Raw genomic sequence first — 23,158 nt, 5'->3', positions numbered from 1 at the left:
AGCAATTAAACTGTAATTATCATCCGTGCTGAGTAATTTCTGTGCAGTTACGAAAACAATTACATGTTATAAAATGTTAATTACAAGTGTGTTGACGCTAATATAATGCTATCTTTTTAAAACACATTATCTTGTAGTTTTGTCCTTTGACAATATAAATTTAACCTTTTACAAATAAGATGTACAAGAAAAAACACGATATAAACACTTACAATATGCTCTCTCTACGAATATTCCAACTGTAACTAAAGAGTATAATGTCACCCAGAATATTTGTAATCTGTAGTTTTCCACATAACTTATAAACTCAAACCATTTCTGTCTCAGTTTTGTTTGTGGAAATTCTTTCTGTTTTGTAGTAACAAGCACTTTAGTTTTCCTGTTGTCTGCTTTCCTATCTAAAGTTCTGAAATGAAATTGAACCCAAGTTTTAATCAAGTTAATCCTCAATCGTAGTTTGATTGACGTACCGTACCATGTGTTCTTTTTGCTTGAATATCTAGCAGTTAAGCGTATAATAAATCTACAAAAAGTTATCTACTGAATAGTACTACGCAATCTCTAGGAAGGATTTTTTCCTTAAAATACATATTGCGTCTCTTTTCAAATTAATAATTCAAATATTAAGATATTATATTCGGTAAAATCGGTAGTATACTGTTACTTATAAAAAAGAAGATGTGGTATGATTGTCAATGAGACAACTGTCCACAAGAGACCGTATACATTTAATTAAGTGGTACGGCAAAAAAAAAAATAACATCAAATCAAATGTTTCCAAATCAAAATATGATTAAAAGAGTAATCCATCAAATTCATGGAAAATCTTCTTAGCTAAAAATTAGTGGATTAGCTGAGATAACTATCCACGTCTTATTCAAGTAGATATTTGGTGAAGTCACATGATGATAAATTTTCAACTATAAAAGGTAAAACAATTGTCGTTACTGATAGAAACAATAAAATATTTTAATACAGCGTACAGTTGATGACTTGTAGAATAAGTGTATTCAAGGAGTTTATATGTGTGGTTTATAAATTTACGAGCTTTATAAACCACATCATCGACAAAGTGATTTCATTAATTATATTTTCCTATGATTGATTCAGGATAACTGTGATGCTTTTGTTTTACAGCTAATTGTATACATCAGTGCATGCAAACCACTATAAAAACTAACAGACATATGGACTGGAGAAAATCAAAAGCGCATACATTTTTTTTCTATTTCGGATGTTAGATGAAAGAAGAATGTAATGAATCAGATGATACACGCAGGTTCATGCAACCATGATTTAATTTTACTCAAACATAAGATGAAAGCAAATATCCTGCATCAAAAGTGTACTTTATACATTATTATATGTAAAAAAGAAGATGTGGTATAATTGCCAATTAGACAACTATCTATAAGAGACAAGATCACACAGAAATTAACAACTATATGTCACATTTAGGCCTTCAACAATGAGCAAAGCCAAAACCGTATAATAAGCTATAAAAGGCCCCGAAATGACAAATGTGAAACAATTTAAACGAGAAAACTAACGGCTTAATCACTATCATGACGATGCCTACCGACGGTCACTTAATTCAAAACTATTACTGCATTTATAGCGTTCCTGATGAAGGTAAATCCAGAAAAGCGCTTCGGACGCATGAAATTATTAAACGTGTTTTATTAAAATTTTTATAAAGTTGCGTTCAAAACATAATGCATATCAATATGTTCATATATTTGTCTAAATTCAATAAGCAAACTTTCATATGATGTATATAGCAATCGAAGATGAAATAGAGTTAATATCGGTTCCTGAAGTCAGGTATGAAATATTATGCTTTCCGTTATAGCAGAAGAAATAGGTTAGTTAATGGAACTTTGATATGAATTCATCGTTTTTTGGAAGAACAGGATCTCTGAGATGTCTAAATATAATCTATATCAAACATAAGATGAAAGCAAATATCCTGGATCAAGAGTGTACTTTATACATTATTATACGTAAAAAAAGAAGATGTGGTATAATTATCAATGAGACAACTATCCACAAGAGACAAGATGACACAGAAATTAACAACTATAGGTCACATTACGGCATTCAACAATGAGCAAAGCCAAAACCGTATAATAAGCTATAAAAGGCCCCGAAATGACAAATGTGAAACAATTTAAACGAGAAAACTAACGGCTTAATCACTATCATGACGATGCCTACCGACGGTCAATTAACTCAAAACTATTACTGCATTTATAGCGTTCCTGATGAAGGTAAATCCAGAAAAGCGCATCGGACGCATGAAATTATTAAACGTGTTTTTATTAAATTTTTTATAAAGTTGCGTTCAAAACATGCATATCAATATTATTAGTTACATAGTGTGCTAGTGACCTAATACGGTATATATATTGGGTCAGTAAATTCCATATGGGGTGAGAGCGAAGCTCGAATCCCCATATGGAATTTACTGACCCCATATATACCGTATTACGTCACTAGCACACTATGTAACGAATTTATCTTACCGACTATCTTAACGTGTGAAATTAAGACTAGTGATTCTCAAAATGAGCAAGTCTTCAATACTGTTAGCGCTAAGAAAAGACTTCCATTTATCCTACAAAAACAGATGCCAACAATAACGACTTGTAAGGTTTAAATGTGTTTTATGAATTTGTTTCAATCTTAATCATCAATTTCTTCGTCTGTTGGAACTTTTAAGAATTTTTCTCAGTACCGTTTTGTTTTTACAAAGGGACATAACACCATTACTAACCGTGTATGAAATAAGCCCCGCCCCTTCTTACCTAATAAGGAATATAAAGGGACGTAACTCCACTACTAACCGTGTATGAGATAAGCCCCGCCTCCCTACTAACCTAATATCAAATATACACGGTTTGCACGCGGACGCTTTTAACCAATCATATTCCTGGAAATGTATAGGAGGTAAGATAAGCATGAAATTATTAAACGTGTTTTTATTAAATTTTTTATAAAGTTGCGTTCAAAACATGCATATAAATATGTTCATATATTTGTCTAAATTCAATAAGCAAACTTTCATATGATGTATATAGCAATCGAAGATGAACTAGAGTTAATATCGGTTCCTGAAGTCAGGTATGAAATATTATGCTTTCCGTTATAGCAGAAGAAATAGGTCGGATATTGGAACTTTGATATGAATTCATACTTTTTTGGAAGAACAGGATCTCTGAGATGTCTAAATATAATCTATATCAAACATAAGATGAAAGCAAATATCCTGGATCAAAAGTGTACTTTATACATTATTATATGTAAAAAAGAAGATGTGGTATAATTGTAAATGATACAACTATCCACAAGAGACAAGATGACACAGAAATTAACAACTATAGGTCACATTACGGCCTTCAACAATGAGCAAAGCCAAAACCGTATAGTAAGCTATAAAAGGCCCCGAAATGACATATGTAAAAAAATTAAACGAGAAAACTAACAGCCTTATTTATGAATCACTTTCATGACGATGCCTACTGACGGTCACTTAATTCAAAACTATTACTGCATTTATAGCGTTCCTCATGAAGGTAAATCCAGGCAGCCCTTCGGACGCATGAAATTATTAAACGTGTTGTTATCAAAGTTTTTATAATGTTGCGTTCAAAACATCAAAAACATAATGCATATCACTATGTTTATATATATGTCTAAGTTCAATAAGCAAACTTTCATATGATGTATATAGCAATCGAAGATGAAATAGAGTTAATATCGGTTCCTGAAGTCAGGTATGAAATATTATGCTTTTCGTTATAGCAGGAGAAATAGATCAGATAATGGAACTTTGATATGAATTAATCTTTTTTTGGAAGAACAGGATCTCTGAGATGTCTAAATATAATCTATATCAAATGTTATAGAAAATATGTTACATAACCTGTACCTTGCATAAATGTCAAATTTTTTATCTAAATTTTTTGAAGAAAGCATGATAAAAAATATGTAATATCAGATATAACCTACTGGATTACATAAAGACTATCACGTTGGATGGTTCCCAATCATCTCACAAAAAGGTAAATTTGATATGCATGCGTACCTCTTTTCGAATTTTGTAAAGAACAGCAATTCGAATTCAAACTACATAAATTATGTTGAATGATTGTTTCATCAATATAAGACCTATATCAGAAGTTCATAACTTTTGTTTAAAACATCTTAAAATTCATCCTCTTTAAAGTGATTTGTCGTTTAATTATTTATAAAATTCGATTTGTTTAATTTTTTTTCCAGTTTCGTTCAATTTATTTAGTTCTCAAGCTAGCAACAAAATTTTCATTAAGTGTCATGATAAGTCGTCGAATGATCAAATCAAAATGTTTAGAAGGAGTCATTATTTATTTCAATCATATTTCTTTTTTTTTAACTTTTTTTCTGTGTGCCATAGTTTTAAAGATAATAGACTAACAGTCATTAAATGTACCAAACTCTATTGTTACAGCGACTATTTTTAAACATTGATGATTAAAGTTAGTAACCACTTATTTTTATGGATCTAGTATTAATAATCAATTTTGCTTTGTACAAGTACGGTCTTTAGCTTTGTAAAGTACGGTATCTATATTTCAGTTTTCTGGATAATATTCAAACACATAAACTATCTAAAAAGTCGTTTTCTAACGGTATGGGTTTTGCTCCTTGTTTAAAGTCTTACAGTGACCTTTACTAATTGCTAATATCAACGGCATTTGATTTCTGTTGGATAGTTTTCACATTGGAATTCTTATCACATACCTTTAATTAAATTACATAAAAAGAGTCAGGTGATGTTTTCAGTCACACTGACAGTAGTGTATAGATCCCATCTTTATTTGTTCATCCTGACTTTCTGGACCTTGTACCTTGACAGAATTTTTTTATCTGTCATAATTTCAAGATATTGAACAACTACTACCATTTTATCATTATGTATAAATTTTACCTAAATGAGTTAATGACAACCCAAAATTATGACAGACAGTCTACAGATTGTTCTGGTTAACTTGGTTTTAATTGGCCTGTCATCCAAAGGGAGGATTTATTTAGAAACATTAACACCGACAACTGTCGATGGCATATATCATGTATTACAAAATCTGATCTGTACCTTTTGTTTTAGAAGATTAAATAAACATTTATAGAAAAATAATACATATTTAAAAACAAATCTACTACGTTTGTAACATACCTGTAGCTCTTTATGAATGTCTTTCGTCTCTGTTCAAATTTTGCTGATTTATTTTGTTTCAGATCTCCAACTGCATCAGCTGTTAACATATGAATCTTATATCTTAGTCTTTTAACTAACACCTTGAAACCATGAATCTTATATTAAGATAATTATAAGTTGCCTAATCGAGAGCTTAACTGATGAAAATTAAGCAAAACAACCATGAGAAATAAACCGTCAATTATCAATTACTTTAATTTGAACAAACTTGGTCTAATTTTATGTCTCTTTCATGCCAAGTTGACCTAAAATGAATTTCGTTATTCTTTAAGGTCCCTTTTTATTATAGTCCTTCGCATGTTTGCTAATTTAAACATACTTTGGTATCTTTGAGCATTTACGTTCATGAGCAAGGTAAATCTAGCAAAGCTCGCCGGACGCAACAAACCAACTTGGGTGTCATTTTTGTTTTGCTAAAATTAAGCCTAATTACGTTTATCATGTTTATGATGATGCTAAAAAACAGATAATAACATATTGAAGAAAATGATTTTCAGGAGCAAATATATGTGCTGAACCCTAACGACATTTCACTGTTCATTATAAAAAACTTATACTTCTTGGAAGCAAGGGAAGTGACTTTCTTCAGATTATAACATAGAATGAGATTCGTGACTTCAGACATAGTTCGTTACAATGCACTAAACTATGGTCTTGTTTGAAAAATAAATCAGTAGATTGTATTTGTAATTTTTTAAAAATAAAAAAAACTGGTGGGAAATGATTTGCTTGTGATTTTCGATATATTAAAAGATAGAATATAATAATGATTTTCACAGATTCTCAAAGGCGACCATTTCAACTATATCAAATAAGATTATCAAAAAAAAAAGAAGGGATCAGCAGGCAAATTTTGTTATGGTATTACAAGGATACAAGGATAAAACTAGAAGATTCCGAATATCTGACAAAAGGTAAAAAAACAAGAGCTTTGGATTTTGCCATTTGATTAGGGACTTTCCTTTTAAATTTTCCTCAGAGTTCAGTATTTTTGTGATTTTACTTTTTACAATGCTATATTTCAAGTTACAAGTCGTGCAAAATTGGCCAAATTTGTATAGTTAGTTCCATGAAAAACATTTGTTTTTGTGAATAAAAAGAAATCTATGAGATAGAAAATAGGTTTTATAATATGCTTTAAGAAAATGATAGGAAAAAAATGACGTAACTGAACTTGTTTTCTTGCTACCAGTGAAAAAAAGGGAAAATTTCACTATCATTCCAGTATAAAAGTATTACAATAAAAGTTATCTCCCCTTAAATGGCAACTTTGAAAATTTGACCCTAGAAACACAAATATTGATAGTTTTAAAATTTTTGATATTTCAATAAATCACTTTTTTTTCTTTGATTAAAAAAAAATCACATAAATTACTAATCTCTAAAAAATTTCAGATTACTGCAATAAACTACACCAATTATGTACTGATATTGTACAATCCAAGATGGCAGTATGCAGTGAATCTTCCTTAATTCTCGTGTATTTAAAATGCTACCATAAACATTTGATATTACAAAACTCAGAATAGATCAATTGAAATATGCAATGTTTATGAATACTTACATGTTATATTTAGTGTAGCATTTTGAAGAGTACTACCATATTCCTCAGAGGCAAAAATCTTCTTGAAACTCTCGAATCCAATCTTTTCCCCTGGTGACAAACCAGCTGATGAATACATAGTATCTATCAAATCATTAAGATCTTTCTGGTCGATGGACGTGTCTGACAGGTCAAGAAGCGACCTAAAAATTATGAGGCGGCTTACATTGAATCCAGTTATTGCAAAAATGTATTCAAAACTTAAACATAATTATTATTATATCAACTAATATTACAAGCTTAACAATTGCTTTCTTGTTTGATACTTGTTGTTATACATACGTGGCTTTTAAATAGATAGCTTCTGGCATTCCCGATGAAGGATGATTTAGAAAAACGCCAATAGGAATAGGACAGTAATTTTTTATCACTTGTTGTTTGATAGCGTTTGATGTTTCAATTTTCAGGAAATTTTCTGTTTTTGAATTTCCCTTGGAGTTCGATATTTTTATGAAACTTATTTTAACGCACACAAATTCAAAATGTATAATAAATTCGATTTTTTTGGGGTATATTCAAAGTTAATATTTATTTGAATCTGACTGCTATTGAATTTGTAAATACCTAGCCAGATGGACCAAACTTCAACTTACTTTTGTATTTTTGTTCAAGGATGTACTTAGAAGAGTTTTATGAATTGGCGTCAGATGTTAGGATTCCTTTGGGGCTTTTCTTTCATTTTTTTCTATTTTTCTGTTTATATCTTACTTCAATAGCTCATAAAAGGTCATATACCAAAATTTAAGCATATTCTAGACTTCTTTTCCTTCGATTTGAGACCCAATTTATACCATTGCAAATAGAAATCCTAGTCACCATTACCGACCAGTTTTTAAGATCAAATAATTCGAAAAGGAGCTCTATACCCTATCAATACTTTTGACTTTTTGTTCCCTTACTCATGCTCTTCTGGCTTATATTATCAATTTTAATTTCCTGAATTGTTTATTTTGACATCAGTATATCCTTAAATCTTATCATGATGTTTATATGTTTAAGGATTCAAATTTTCAAGGTAAACCTTTTAAATCTAAACTTAAACTTGATACGCGACGGATGTACGGCAGATATAGTTAAAAATGGTTGTAAAGAAGATGATATTGATTTTTATTTACTTTAACATTTTGCTGAAATCTTGTTTTGTGAGGTGTCCTTGCTTCTTAATGTCATACATATTGAAAATCATCTGTGCTTTTTCTTCGGCATCACCTGTAAAACAAAAAAGTACGCACAACTAAAGAAAACACATCTTTTTGTCGACTCGTTAATCATCGGTTAATAAATGTCGCTTATAACTGTCGCCATACTTTTTAAAATACGTTTTGCCTTTTTGTATGCAATAGTACAGTTTATGAAAAATATCAATGATTTACTTTCTATCGCATTTCACACTGCAAGGTATACAAAAGTTATATAATTATGCCATATACAATGCATAAAAAAAAGTGAAAGGTACACAATACTGTAAATTAAAAAAAAAATTTAAATGTTTTTATTATTGCCACAAATACGACAGGTTATGGTCGCATTGATTTAAACTCGCATTATGAAATTTGTATATGTCTTAAACAAGTTTTTTCTCAAAATTTAAAATCGAATTTGACAAAATAACAAAATCGGCATAATAAAAGCTCTCACTAATTTCTGAATTTTAAGTAATTGAAATGTAAAATTACAACAAATGTTGTCGAGTTGAATCTAGACATTTGATGTACACTCAACGAAGGAAGTACAGCTTTTAAAACACATAGAAAAATTGTAATGATATGGTCATATTTCAGCAAACAAGCCAAAACTATTGTTACCAGATTGACGTTGCCCAAATTAATAATTTTACTATACCAGCTGCTAAAATCTGAAAGAGATCCAGAAACTCCTCAAATCCAACAAATCCATTTTTGTCTTTATCTACCATAAGAAACATGTTTCGTACAAACACTGATGTAGGTTTCAGGCCAAGTGCTTCGGAAAATTCAGTACGTGTCAGTTGAATGTTTCTAATCTTGTTCAATTCTTCCAGTTGTAAGTTATGACCCATGTCTAAGTTAGATTGTGTATGTTTAAAACCCTGTAAAATTTTTGATATTGCTGAAATATATCACATTAAAACAGGAGCAACATAAAATTCTTGCAAAATAATGAATTGATTGGATATAATTAAAAAAAGACTAAGGGAAAATTCTGCTATTCTATTAAAAAAGATATGAGTCCAATTGATAAAAAAAAGTATATTTGCACAATTATGGATTCTGAAAATATATCTATTTGTTTAAATTGTGCTGTCAACAGTCATCTCTTTTTGTAATCGTTAGGCAACAATATTTAACATTGGGGAAATCGTTGGTAAAATAGCTCATAATGAAAAACATATGAGATCAACCCGCTGTTTTTTAGGCTTCTTCTTTCTCAATCTTTGTTGTTTTCTGTATAGTGTTGTACATACTGTGGCACTATCAGTTTGTTTTCGACTTGTTTAAATGTCTATTTTGTTCTACGGAAACAACAGAAAGTGTAATTTTCTAAATTATATTTTTTCTTTTACCAAAGGCTTGCCTTAGCCCATGGAAACTGTAGGCAGCCAATCGACAACTGTACTTAAACGATATAGTACTCGGTATCTTCTTCGAAAATGAAATGGTAAAACATGTATTCTGCAGGTCAAAAAGCAAAGCATCATAATACATATTTCCTAAGTGAAAAGACTCATAATTCCTACAAAGTATAACCCGAATAATCCAGTCGTTCTATTACACTCACTATCGATCACTACATAATCGGAGACAGTAAGGGCTTGAATTATTCGACTTAACAAAAGTCCCAAGATTAAAAATTTCTACGGTATATGCATATAATGTCTACATAATATGTCCTTATTATCTACAAAGTTTCATGATATTGAAATAAAAATAATGAGTCATAATTTCCTGTAGATATGCACAATCACATAAAATGTCCTTATTATCTACAACAAATCTTGAAATTCTATTGTGTGGTTTCAAAGGAGTTGTGATGATAAGAACATGACTGTCGGACTGACGGATAGACGAACGAAAAGACAGACGGATAGACGGGCGGACATACGGATGGACAGATGGACGGACGGACGGACGGATTGGTCAAAAACATTATACCCATATGGAACTTTATTCCGTGGACTATAAAGATACAACTTTTGGTGATCAGGTTAAAGACATAGCAGGAGACATTTACATACCTAGGCTATGAAATAACATACCTGCAGACAGACAACACGAAAGAATGTGTCTAACAGTTCTTGTCTTTTCTCTTTTGTATTAGCCTCATCCATTATGGTCTTTTCTGTAAACTGATGTTTTTCGCGATTGATTTTTAGGTCTCTTAAAAACGCTTCCAATGTCATAATAAATCCCCCTCTTTCTTCCATGTCATTGAATTTAAGAATCTGTGTCATAAAAATGTGATCAGAATTACCGAAAGAACTAAATACATTGCAAGTTTTCAATTCAAAGATATATAAAAACTCATCAAAGATAACAAACTTATGATATGATACGTCAGATGCGAGTTTCGTCTAAAAACAACAATCAGTGGTGCTTAAAAGAACAGTTAAGGAGTCAAACCATATCAAAGATGAAGAACATTGAAAAGTAAATTTCTGACAACTTGTTCCAATGCGGCTAAAGCTATTTGTGCTGAGGATAAAAAACCTGAGAGTTTCGGATAATATAACATTTTATGAAGATTATATTTAAGGAAAATGAACATTTCAGTGAAATTCATGTCAACAAAAAAGTGATGATTCATGGGCCGGTAAAAAGGTCAGATATTATTCATGTTCATTGAGAGAACTTAAATGGACAAGACTTCTTCTGAAAAGATTTTAGAATAAAAAAGATGTGGAAATAAATTTTCCACGTATACCAAATGACGTAGAAAATAGTAATCATAATCATCGTATAGTCTTCAACAATGAGTAAAACCATACCAACCAACAAGATATAAAGGCCCCGCAATGATATACATGGAACTAGAAAACAAACGGGCTGACATATGCACAAAACAATAAACAAACAAAAAGTATGATAAACCTCAATAAACGACAACCAATGCAATACAGCATCCTGAGTTGTGAAAATTAAGAGACATTTTGATAAATAAATTTAGAAAAAAAATATTACCTGTAATTGGTAATATGGTACTGCGAATTCAAAGCTGATTGATAAACTTACCAAATCTATTTCTCCAGGTAACCGCACAGAAAGCATGTTGTTTTCGTGGTCAGTTGATATTCGGAAATGAACCTTCTGAACAGTTCCCTCAATACGTCTAAAATCGAGCATCCTCAGTGGTTTTCTACGTAAATCATTTACATGAATCTTCTTTCTCTCTTTGTCGAATACTACCTTATCTGTTCTCTCTCCGTTTTTAGGCCCGACCCATTCAACAACTAAATAAAGAAAACCAACAAAGTAAAGAGTAAAAAAGGTAAGCATAGCATGTTCGAAATTTCTACTAAAAGACATAGATATAAGAAGATGTGGTGTGAGTGCCAATGAGACAACTCTCCATCCAAATAACAATTTAAAAATAAAAAAAAGGATATAAACGTTTTTACACTAGCCAATACATTTCCATTGTTTTTTTTCTGATCCTTTGAGATGCTTATTGTGTTTGATCTTCAGACAAGTCTATCTGACGAAGGCACATGTAGCATACAATAATATTTCTTTTGAATAAATGACCAGAATGGATGAAAGTGTCTGAGGGGTGAACATATTTAAAGAATGCAATTCAATAACAAATATATCCAGATAAGAAACCGAGGGGAGGGATATACAATTTTCAACAACGGCCGTGCAATATGCCAAGCTATAAAAATTTCAAATACATTACGCAGAAAAAAAAACCAGTTAACTTCAAGTAGGGTTATCACATTTTATCGATTTCTTATTATTTGTTTCCTATCATCCTTTTGTATTGATACACATACAAATATTTACTACTGAGTAACTTAACTTTTGAAAACTACCGCATTTAACTGTAAAATATTCAATTAATTTAAATTATTCAGGAGTTTTTATTAATCTATTCAGCATTAGTTTGGCCATTTGCAATAAAACTGGTCTTGCTATATTAATTTTCAAAGTGCGGCCTAACCCTGAGCTAATGAATATAAAATTCCTAAGTATTTTACAATTTCAATAATTTCTTTAATTAAGCATTAGTATATCGACGTTTACAAGGATACACGAAAGGCACCGCACCCTTTTACATTTTTATAGGGTTAATAAAAAAAAGGTAAGGGTGATAACTTGACACAGGGCAAAAAATATGACATCAATATTCCTTTTACGTATGATTTTTTGTTGTTTTTAAAAATAAATAAATAATATTTTGCTATATGCAACCAATTCAACAGAATTTAATAATAATAAAAAATGTTTTTATGTTACAACAGTTATGAATGTATAAGAAAACCAAAGATTTCAAGCTTGTATTAACAATCTTAAATTCATTTGAGAGTTTATTTTTATCTTACTTAACACGTTTTTAGTTTTGTAGTTAGGTAGAGTTATATGAACTCTTGGTATTAAATGATATTATCGAGTCATCCGTAAAACTGTAAAATTTATAATTGCAATACTAATGACATAGCTCTGCTGATATTAAAAGAACTATTTGGTCCATAGGCAAATGCAGACACAAGCTTATTAGACACCATCATGCTTCACAAATTTTGAACGCATTTTGATGAATATATGCTTTATCTCGGTTTTCACTCAACATGGAATGGGAACGTTGTATAAGAGGGATGAAAGATACCAGAGGGACAGTCAAACTTATTAATGGAAAAAAACTGACAACGCCATGGATAAAAAATTGTAAATATGTTCCATGTTTTGAAACATTATTAAACAGTAGAAATGCACACTTTTCTTTTAAAGTATTCCAATCTCATCACTGCTTTATTTCCGTTGTCCAAAATTGGGACAACACAGACCGTAACAATAAGAGTGCTTAAACGTCTTTAAATTATAATCAACAGTAACATTTTATTTGCTAAATACAGTAAAGCAATAGACTTAGTATAGACAAAAAATATAACTTCGACGGAAAATATAAAATCTCGTGGACAGACAAAAATTATGACGTGAGAATGAACGAGCTCAATTGAGTTTTCGTGTACCTATATGACGGTTAGTTTTCTGGACTGTTCAATTATTTTTCTAATTGTGTATTAAATATTTGGCGTTGTGTGCGATCACAAGTATAACAAACATTTTATACGAAAAACAAATGTGACAGACGTGAACCGTTAAACCGCACAGCATATGAACAAACTATACAACTCAATTCAAAAAGGCTTTCGTTATCACAAAATGGACTTCGTTATCACAAATTAAATAAAACCTTTACTACATTCTTCCATAGATATAAAAATCTGGGTTTAAAATTTGGTTGTCTATGTAGAAAACTTATTTTAAACGGGATAGCACATCTTCTTATTTACGGAGATGTTGTTCATCGTGCCCAGAAAATTAGTAACGATCCTATTAAACAAGTCGATCCTTTAAATACACTTATTCTTAAATATTTTAAATTCAACGTTGTAAAAAGATCATATAATATCGTTTTATTGGTATTAATATTGATTTTGTTATCAGTAAATTAAAGGCAACTTACATGTTATTGTTATATACATATACACATTCACAGATCTACAATCTTTGAATACCTGTATCTTGTCAATGCTCAAAGTCATGTTTTTCTCCGACTGTTTATTACGTATTTACACTTAATCCATTGGAAGTTGGATGTGTACTGATTGATAATTTAGTCTTAGATTCATGATATGTTTATTTGTTATTAGTGGCTTTGAACTAGCGATCAGTAACTGCGTGTACTTTCAAATCTGTACCTAGTGTCTTTATGTATTTGGATTACTCGTTCACTCTTCGTTTTTGTTAGACGTATTTCTACTTGTATCCATCTGAGGTTTGCCTTTTTCAACTGATTTTTATGATTCGTTCTTATGTTGTACTGTTACACCACTGTCCCAGGTTAGGTGAGAGTTGGGATCCCGCTTACCTGTTTAACCCCGCCACTTTCTGTATCTATGTACCTGTCCCAAGCTAGGAGCCTGTAATTCAGTGCTTGTCGTTTGTTGATGTGTTACATATATATTTTTCGTTAAAAAAATGTACATAAATTAGGCCGTTAGTTTTCTCGTTTGAATTGTTTAGCAGTTGCCATTTCGGGGCCTTATATAGCTGACTATGCGGTATGGGCTTTGCTCATTGTTGAAAGCCGTACGGTGAACTTTGGTTGTTTATTTATTTGTCATTTGGTCTATTGTAGGGAGTTGTCTCATTGGCGATCATACTACATCTTCTTTTTAATTTTCAATTTTCATATCGATACAAACAGAAACACTGAAGGACGTAGCAGGGTACATATCAAACCCTCATCCCAAACAACAAAATGTACAGACCCGAGAGTACTCACAGTTACTGAAAACTATTGCAAAGCCAAAAACTAATAAAAACAACCATGTTTCTTGTACTAAAATATCAATCTTCACACATCCAATATCCAATGCATTCCGTGTGAAGACAGAGAAAGTCAGAGAAAAACATGACATTGTACAATGCCAAACTAAAGATATCGACATATTGTAGCACCGTGAAAGTACATACGTGTAATATTAAGTATGGTTTTAATAAACTGATTATAAAATCAATATGTATACCAATAAAGATTAGTTAAAGTCATATGAAACGACAAATCAAAGAGTGTTCTTCAGAAAAAAAAGTGTATGTACAAAAAAATGAAAACTAGCCATATAGGTATAAAAACATATAAATCTTATATTTTAATTTGAAGTTTCATATTACTTTAATTACAGCGTTGAATATGTAACCTTTTAGTAGAATGTTTATCCATTGTTATAAAACGATCATAATTCAAAAAAAAATAGTATATTTGGCTAACTAACACTAGTAACCCGAATTTAACTTGATCGGACAAAAACGTGTTAACGCTATTTAAATGAGATTGATCGTTATTTGATAAAGATTGACAAAAATTAAAAATTATATTTAATTCATTTCAATACATATCAATTCATTTTAACGCCAGTCAAATAGATTTCTCTGCAGTCGATCAATTGAAATCAAGTTAGTGGTCAGTTGGGTCAAACTAATAGGCCACGCCCCTGTTAAGCTATTTCAAACATGCATTAATTCGTTTTAAACATGGATTAGACCCGCGGACTTTTTACAGGTAAATCACTCAAGCAAAACGACCTCGATGTATATATCGTAAGAAACGTGTGGTCCTTTGCAACTATTTACGAAACTTTATGTATTCCTGTATATTTACCGTTTCTCTTTTTTCTGTTTTACTATATTGTACTCGTAAATCAAATGTAGACACGGAAAACTACATAATTTGTGTACTAATTTAAATCGATGTGTCTTGAAGCAACATATATTCATTCTCTTGCTGTATATTGATATTTGGAAAAGCTTGTAATGAAAAACAAGATATTGTTGAATAATAAAATCGACGAAGATAATGTTGATGTTGAATATGATAAACAGAAAGGCATGCTCAAAATTCTAAATGAAGCAGCAGCCCACTGAACTTCTAAAACTGTGTTAAATTGTAATACCGGTCACTGGCCAAATCGGGCGTTAATTGTGGAAGAGAAACAAATATCAAACAAAAATATTGTTCTTACGACTCTGTAAACAGATTATTGTGCTGTCATGCACCCTGACGTACTTGTAATAAATTAACATGTATTCTGTATATATGAGATAAATTTTAGTCTGCGATAAAGATGGGTAAGTTGATTTAAGTTTAACGACCTTGACAGGCTATTTGTCGGCATACTCTTACGTTTTTTAATGTTTTAAAAGAAAACATACATTTACGTTTTGGGCATTTAATATAAGTCTACTTTCCAAATTGAAATGAACATAAACATTGTTAAAAAAACAGAAAATGGAAAAGAAACATTCTGCATTGTTGCTTTCATATAATTTTATTTCCTATATATTTGAGCGGAAATTTCTAAGTTAAAACTGATTGTAGTATAGATAAAATATTTCATCTAGGTGCTCTCGTTACATATTAAAATGAATTTCATTGGTCGGAACGTTTGCAAACTTTTAATCCAGGTGTTCTCATCGAGGTCCTCGTTCATGTTTCAAATCATTGCACAATATGAAGTCCAGTTCGGCAAAAAGAAATCAAATTAAAACTCTACGATGTCCGATTAAACAAACAGAATTCAGAAAAATAACACTTTTACGATTCTTCCAATCACGACAAAAATATCTATCTTTTTCTCCGATGAAAATCATTACTATTTATATCAGAACAAGTCAAAAGTTGCCGGAGCTTGATTTATGATGCATACGAAACTTTAATAAATAATAATCCGGTTTGTATTTTTCAAAATAACTTTTATATCCGATAAAAATCGAAAAATAAATTATCGATTTTTCTATGAGACAAAAATTATCCTTATTGGAGTCAAATTTGTAATAAAGGACAAACCATATCCTCATGTTTTTTTATGCAGCACTAGTAAGCATAGTTCGTCTGTTATCGCTTCAAACCAAGCCATCATAAATACACCAGAGATTACTAAAAGGTTTTTCAGAATTACGAAAAATATGTTATAATCCTTGACCTTCCCGAATCAATCGATTGTATGAAAGTTTTTTTTTAAAGAAACAGGTCTTCTACTGCAAAAAAAAAAAAGAAGATAAAAGCGATTTTTGTTTGAAGTAACGAATGTCATTCTTGAAAAAAAGAAAGTTTTCGTGTTTTAGGTCGTCCTGATGCAAACGTAAAAGTTGAAATAAAAATTACACTCCGAGATTACACTTAAGACATTTCGCTAGCACACACGGGACTAGATTTATTAATCGTGCATTTGCAAGTCAAAAATAATAATTATGCAAAACAAATGATAAAACTTCCCAATTTAAAATTGAGAAAAATCCGACAGGAAACTAAAGTACAAAGGTACGGCATTTATCTAGAAACAATTTCCATCCAACTTCAAAATGTGAGGTAAATCGATTAGCTTACGCTAGCCAAGCAACCAACAGACAAAATAAATCTTGCCTCCCCGATGAAGACTATCTATAGACACGGAATAAAAACTAAGGAAATTATACACTTACATTTTTTGTTCAAATTTCCTAATCATGCTTATGCAATGTTGTAACTCGTCTACACAAAAATCTTTTATTTCAATTCATTTTTGGCAAACACCTTTGGAAGTCTTTTCTAGAAATTTTATAACCTCTCGGGTAATTATCAAAGAAAATCCAGAGTTTTGCATTTACAAGGACGCGTACGGATGATCTTTGTGATATATTCACTTGTACTTTACCCGTAGGCGGTCTTCGTGTACTGTAATTTATGGTTTAAAGGAATACGAATACTTTATTTCTCATAAAACTTCAATTGCTAGTTATCAAGAACATACATAAACATAACTATAAGGTAAAATTATCACATGCATGTGTAAACGATACAATTAAATAAACTTGGAGGACTGACTTTCACATTTATAACTCTTACATAGTTTTTCTAATATTACAATATTTGATGAGTTTAACTGTTGAACAGCTTTAAAGATATAAGGGTTTGACTAACAGTAGTTCCTTAAACATTTCCTTCTTTTTCTATATTTTAAATGTTTTACAATTCATTATGTAATGGTACTCGTCATCAATGTTCTTTGTGTCACAGAGACGGCATATTCTGTCTTCTCTGTGTAAATCCTGACACCTTCTAGACTCAATCGGCAACTACCACATCTATATCTACGTAGTGTATTATTTTAGAAAGGTAAAAAGGAAAAGTAGTTTTCAAATTGATAATTCTTTATGAAAATACGACAACATTATGTTTTATGCGATTATGCAATAAAAGCAAAGAATTCTTCTTGAAACTGGTCTTTGGGTTTTTGCTTAAGACATTTTGACACCCATTTATCACAAACTGTGCACAAGGACGGATAACTAATATACGTCCTTGCTGTGCATTATAATTCAAAATAGTTGTAATTTGCAATTGTTTTAAATTTGTATTTTTTCCTCACTAGATAGGTGAAAGTATGTTGTAAAATTTAATGTAAATTGCGAAAATGCATTACGAGCATTAATCTATACTTTTAAGTTAGAATTTAGAGTCTCAACTTTTTTCAAAATCTTTGTTATATTACCCATGTATTATTTAAGTTTATGTCAAAGGCGTTTGATTGGATAATAGTTAAAGGTAGGCGTGGTTTTTGGTAACTTTCCTCCAATCAACTGGCCTATTCGACAAACCTGTGTGCGCTGATGCGTGTAAACTGGGTATTGTAACGGTACGTGTCTTACATCAGAATCTATCGTGCGTGACCAATGTTTATTGTATAATTTCTTGTCATGTGGTTAAATTATCTGAAAAAGTTCCAAAGGTTACAACTTTTTGAAAGATTTTTTTCGGCAGAAACCAACAGCAATATTTGACGAAGACGAAGACGAAATAAAGGATTAAATTTTAACGTCCAGTGACATATATTACAATGATGTCGAAACAGAACTTGAAATTGACAATAGGTTTTCATAGAACCGCCGCTTTTCCAAAGAATTCACGCTTGGTTGCTATTTCACAACTTCGGGTTCGCATTATAGTTATACATGTACAAATAACTAACAATAAACAAATTCTGATTATTTCTGCAACTGTTCTAGGACCTTTTAGTTGTAATATAAATCTGTGATTTTTCTATATTCGTACTTTCGACGAAGCAAAGCAAGTTCGATCTAGATCTGGACATTTATGCATTAAACATTTACAATATTCAATAGTTGTACAAATTTTTTGTAGTACATGTAGAAAACCGTCTTTTCGGATAAAATCTTAATTTACGTACCATTGTAAAATTGAGAATGGAAATGGGGAATGTGTCAAACCCGACCAAAGAAAAAAAACAACACTGAGCAGAAGGTCACCAACAGGTCTTCAATGTAGCGAGAAATTCCCGCACCCGGAGGCGTCCTTCAGCTGGCCCCTTAACAAATATGTAATATATATATATATAAGTACGTCTGAGTCAGTTATGAATATAATTATTTTCTGTGACTGTATCTTGATTACATTAATTTGTAGGATCCTTTACTATAGATAATTTAGCTGATCTGTAAACAATAACATCTTCATGCCTTATATATCATGTACTGTAGTACGCCGCTAGATTAAAACTGACGTGGAAAGGTAACACATGCCCACCGAAAGCTCTTTTTTGCGTCTAGCGGGACGGCTGCAGTGTGGGCGATTTGGTGTCACGATATCACAGTAGCATGGGTTCGAATCCCGGCGAGGGAAGAACCAAAAATTTGCGAAAGCAAATTTACAGATCTAACATTGTTGGGTTGATGTTTAGACGAGTTCTATATATATAGTCCAGTGACAATAAACGCCATACTAATTTCCAAATAGTACACAAGAAACCAAAATTCAAATAATACAAGACTAACAAAGGCCAGAGGCTCCTGACTTGTGACTTGCGCAAAAATGCGGCGGGGTTAAACATGTTTATGAGATCTCAACCCCCCCCCTATATCTCTAGCCAATGTAGAAAAGTAAATGCATAACAATACGCACATTAATATTCAGTTCAAGAGAAGTCTGAGTCTGATGTCAGAAGATGCATATACGGACCCTGGATTTAAATCAGATATGATCTGGCGGTTTTTCAAAATACATATTTTTAATTGTGACTATCTTTTAGTTCCGAATCTTTCTATCATTCTATATAATTAATTTAGTTTAAATGAAAATAAGGAACTTGGAATTAAAACACTGTTGAAGAGAAACTACATATTCGGGTTAAATTCACCTCAGTTTGTTAATTCAAGTTTGACATCTAACATCTTAATCCGTAATCCACATTTACCTGACGACCTTAAATTGTTTATTGTTTTTTATCAATCGAATATCCTCACACAGGAGACTAAGACAAATATGTTATTTGTAATGGTATTTATCAAAACTAAAATGATGGAAAATATCTTTGTAGAAAATGAATTTGCCTAATAAGCGAATAATTATAATACATAGATTTCAACATCTTCAATAGAGAGATTACTGATAAGATGTCCAAAATATCATGTACATGTATATTGCGATTAGTGCTATATAGTATGTCAATGACATTGAATGCCGCTGAGTGTAAAATATTTGTCAGCTTAAAAAAATATTTTTGACACTGCTGGTTTTAATTTTCTGACTCAAGTATAAATTTAAGAAAAGTTTATAGTTTCTAAATATTTTTAGATTCAATATTTTATCATTATTATTATTTCAGAGTCTCACCACATACAAACATAAAATGAGAATCACAGACCTAAACAATAATTTAAAAAGATAAATGAGAGCCGTATAAGACACAATATATAAATATAAACAAATTTTTACTCATTTACATTCAAAATTTACAGTGTCCGTATACTAAATGAAATTAAACATCTTTTTCTTTAAGAACAAGTGAAATAAAATGCCGTTTCTTTTCAATATAATATTGTTGATGTTTCTGGCACCTATTGCAGCAACATTGTCGTTATTGAATAAATATATAAATTGTTCGCTATTTGATATTTATGAATTAAAATGTTAAGCTTAATGTATCATGATATGTCTATAATGGGCATTTTAAAAGCACAGGAATATAAAAAAAGAAGATGTGGTATGATTTCCAATTAAACAACAGTCCACAAGAGACCAAAATGACAGAGACATTAACAAATATAGGTCACCGTACGGCCTTCAACAATGAGCAATGCCAAATCCGCATGGTCAGCTGTAAAAGGCCCCGATATGATAATGTAAAACAATTCAAACAAGAAAACTAACCGCCTTATTTATATAACACCAAAAAAAATGAACGAAAAAAAATATGTAACACATAAACAAACGACAACTACTGAATTGCAGGCTCATGACTTGGGACAGGCACATTCATAAATAATGTGGCGGGGTTAACATTGTTAGCGGGCTCCATGTCCTCCCCTAGTCTCGGTCAGTGGTATAAAAGTACATGTACAACATAAAAACGAACTATAATAATCAGTTTAAATAGGCTTAACTCATCAGATGGACAAAAACATGGAGGGTAGAGTGTAATATTTGTAACTGGTCGTTAAGCAACCATGAATCATTTAATCTATTCGTTATATTTTCATCTCTTTATTCTGTAATTTAAAGTGCTTATCCCATTATCATCTTTATTTCTGTAAACTCTATTTATTTACTTTCATAGCCTCATATATGTACATGTACATGGTATTTGTTACAGGAACAATTTTGACATAAAAAAAATTACAGCAAAGTTAGTGTCCATATTTTCAGGACACGATAAATGACTTGAATTTAGCTAGAAGGTTTTTTTTCTAAGAAAATCCAGTTTTTAACACACTTATGCTTAATACTCACACTATCAGCCCACTTGTGAACTTTTGCACTTAACCGATTTGAGCTCATGTTATTTAATCTACACCACAAACGAATAATACTTTTCCACTGTTTATCAAAATTAGGTGGTATTCCTAAGTCTCTAGTAACTGTAGCATTTGGTGCATATTTTTGTACTCCGAGAAAAAAATCTACAAGCCCTATTATGTATAGAGTTAATACAGGAATATGTTTTTTTGACCCCATATACCTGCTCAATATTCTATTATAGGACAAACCAATCTTTCATACAATTTTACAAATACAACGAAACAAACACCACCTAAAACAATCGTTTTACAAAAATAAATCAACTTCGAATTACAATGAAGTTTGACTAAAAACCAAAAAAAAAGTATCATAAAGTCAAAATAATTAACCTATAAAAAAATACACTCAAAAAAGAAAGAAATACAAAGTTTTGTTTTAAATCCTACAAAAACAAACAATTATATAACACGGCAAACAAAAAGGTGGAAGCCGTGTAATTGTTATGTTTCTTTATTTCTGCATGGGTCAGTGATTTTATTACCTTGTTAATTACTGGCACGTGTCGTCGGACAAAACCTTTAATGACAGAAAAAATCAAATTACGACTTAACTACAATTTCTAATGACTAAAAAAATCAGATACATTATCTTAAAAAAAACAGCGTCCGATGGTATCTTTTTTACATTCATAGCACCATCCCATCATGGGCTTAGTGCAGCTTCTTGAGCTTAGTGCACTAAGGCGGCCTAGGTGGTGTTTAGACGCTCCCTAATATACCGTCGTATATTACAAAAAATGAGAATGGAAATGGGGAATGTGTAAAAGAGACAAAAACCTGACTATAGAGCAGACAAAAGAGGAAGGCCTATATTACGGGTCTTCAATGTAGCGAGAAACTCATGCGTATACATGTACATACATGCATTATTGTATGCACATGCTTGGACTTATAGATGCATATATATACTTGTACAAGTCCAATATTGTGTTATAAAGTATTTCTTATAAAAATACAGGAACATTTTAAAGCTTATCCAAACGCACAGGTGTCAATATCTGCAAATCTTCCGGTTGATACAAGTTGTCATTTAAAAAAAGTGAAATTATAGTGTATTTTATGGATGAATAGATAAATTTATTTTAAAGAATTACAATCCCTTAAAAACGAGGCACCATCATATATACTTATAAAACAGCTCAAATCCAAATCACTGAAGAGACATGTATTTTCGAAATGCGCATCTGGTGCAAGAAAATTGGTACCGTTAATTTTATTCTATATTAACCAGTGACCCGTGTACTAATTTTTAGGAAAAGGGATAGAAAAAGTATGAAACAAAAATAACCGGAAACTATATTTTCAAAATGCACTGCATAATTTAAACCGCTTTAAGGTGTTTCATTTTATTTTATGTTTGTGCGTATACGAAAAAATGATAGCAAGTTAAACTTCAATGTTCATGACTTACAAGTATTATATTTCTTGTAAAATTGATAGATGAGCGTTTTTCACAAATACCGAACATAAGAATATAGCGTAAACGTCAATAAATGGACAAGCAACCCAACGAGAAAAATATAATTTCAGAGGCATCTACATGTACATGTATAACTAGTTTTGAGTTAGAGAAATCATTCAACATTTTCAATGCCATGCATACGATTTATTTCAGATTTGTGCGTTTTTTCGATTTACGAATAAGTCAATAAGATACAAAAAAGTAATTGAAGCAAAAAAAAAGATACATGAAATAACGAATTAACAAAAGTTTACAAATACATACCTAGGTGCTTTTAATAAAAC

At 31.0% G+C, this 23,158-nt stretch overlaps 1 protein-coding gene across 1 annotated transcript in view; it reads right to left on the bottom strand.

The window, feature by feature from the left end:
* Window positions 1–23,158, bottom strand: part of LOC143072400 (dual oxidase 2-like) — a 76,477-nt gene that overhangs the window by 10,298 nt on the left and 43,021 nt on the right. The window contains exons 16-22 of the mRNA XM_076247313.1: window positions 11,069–11,286; window positions 10,096–10,281; window positions 8,703–8,928; window positions 7,976–8,069; window positions 6,822–7,003; window positions 5,216–5,294; window positions 213–406 (exon numbers count right to left, since the gene is read on the bottom strand). Of these exons, the coding sequence (XP_076103428.1) occupies window positions 213–406; window positions 5,216–5,294; window positions 6,822–7,003; window positions 7,976–8,069; window positions 8,703–8,928; window positions 10,096–10,281; window positions 11,069–11,286 (1,179 nt within the window). The remainder of the gene's footprint in view (window positions 1–212; window positions 407–5,215; window positions 5,295–6,821; window positions 7,004–7,975; window positions 8,070–8,702; window positions 8,929–10,095; window positions 10,282–11,068; window positions 11,287–23,158) is intronic.

This window comes from Mytilus galloprovincialis, chromosome 4 (assembly GCF_965363235.1).
Source record: "Mytilus galloprovincialis chromosome 4, xbMytGall1.hap1.1, whole genome shotgun sequence".
In the NCBI taxonomy this organism is placed as follows: domain Eukaryota; kingdom Metazoa; phylum Mollusca; class Bivalvia; order Mytilida; family Mytilidae; genus Mytilus; species Mytilus galloprovincialis.
The sequence above is the reverse complement of the archived record's forward strand: the minus strand, read 5'-3'. Positions and strand labels throughout refer to the sequence as shown.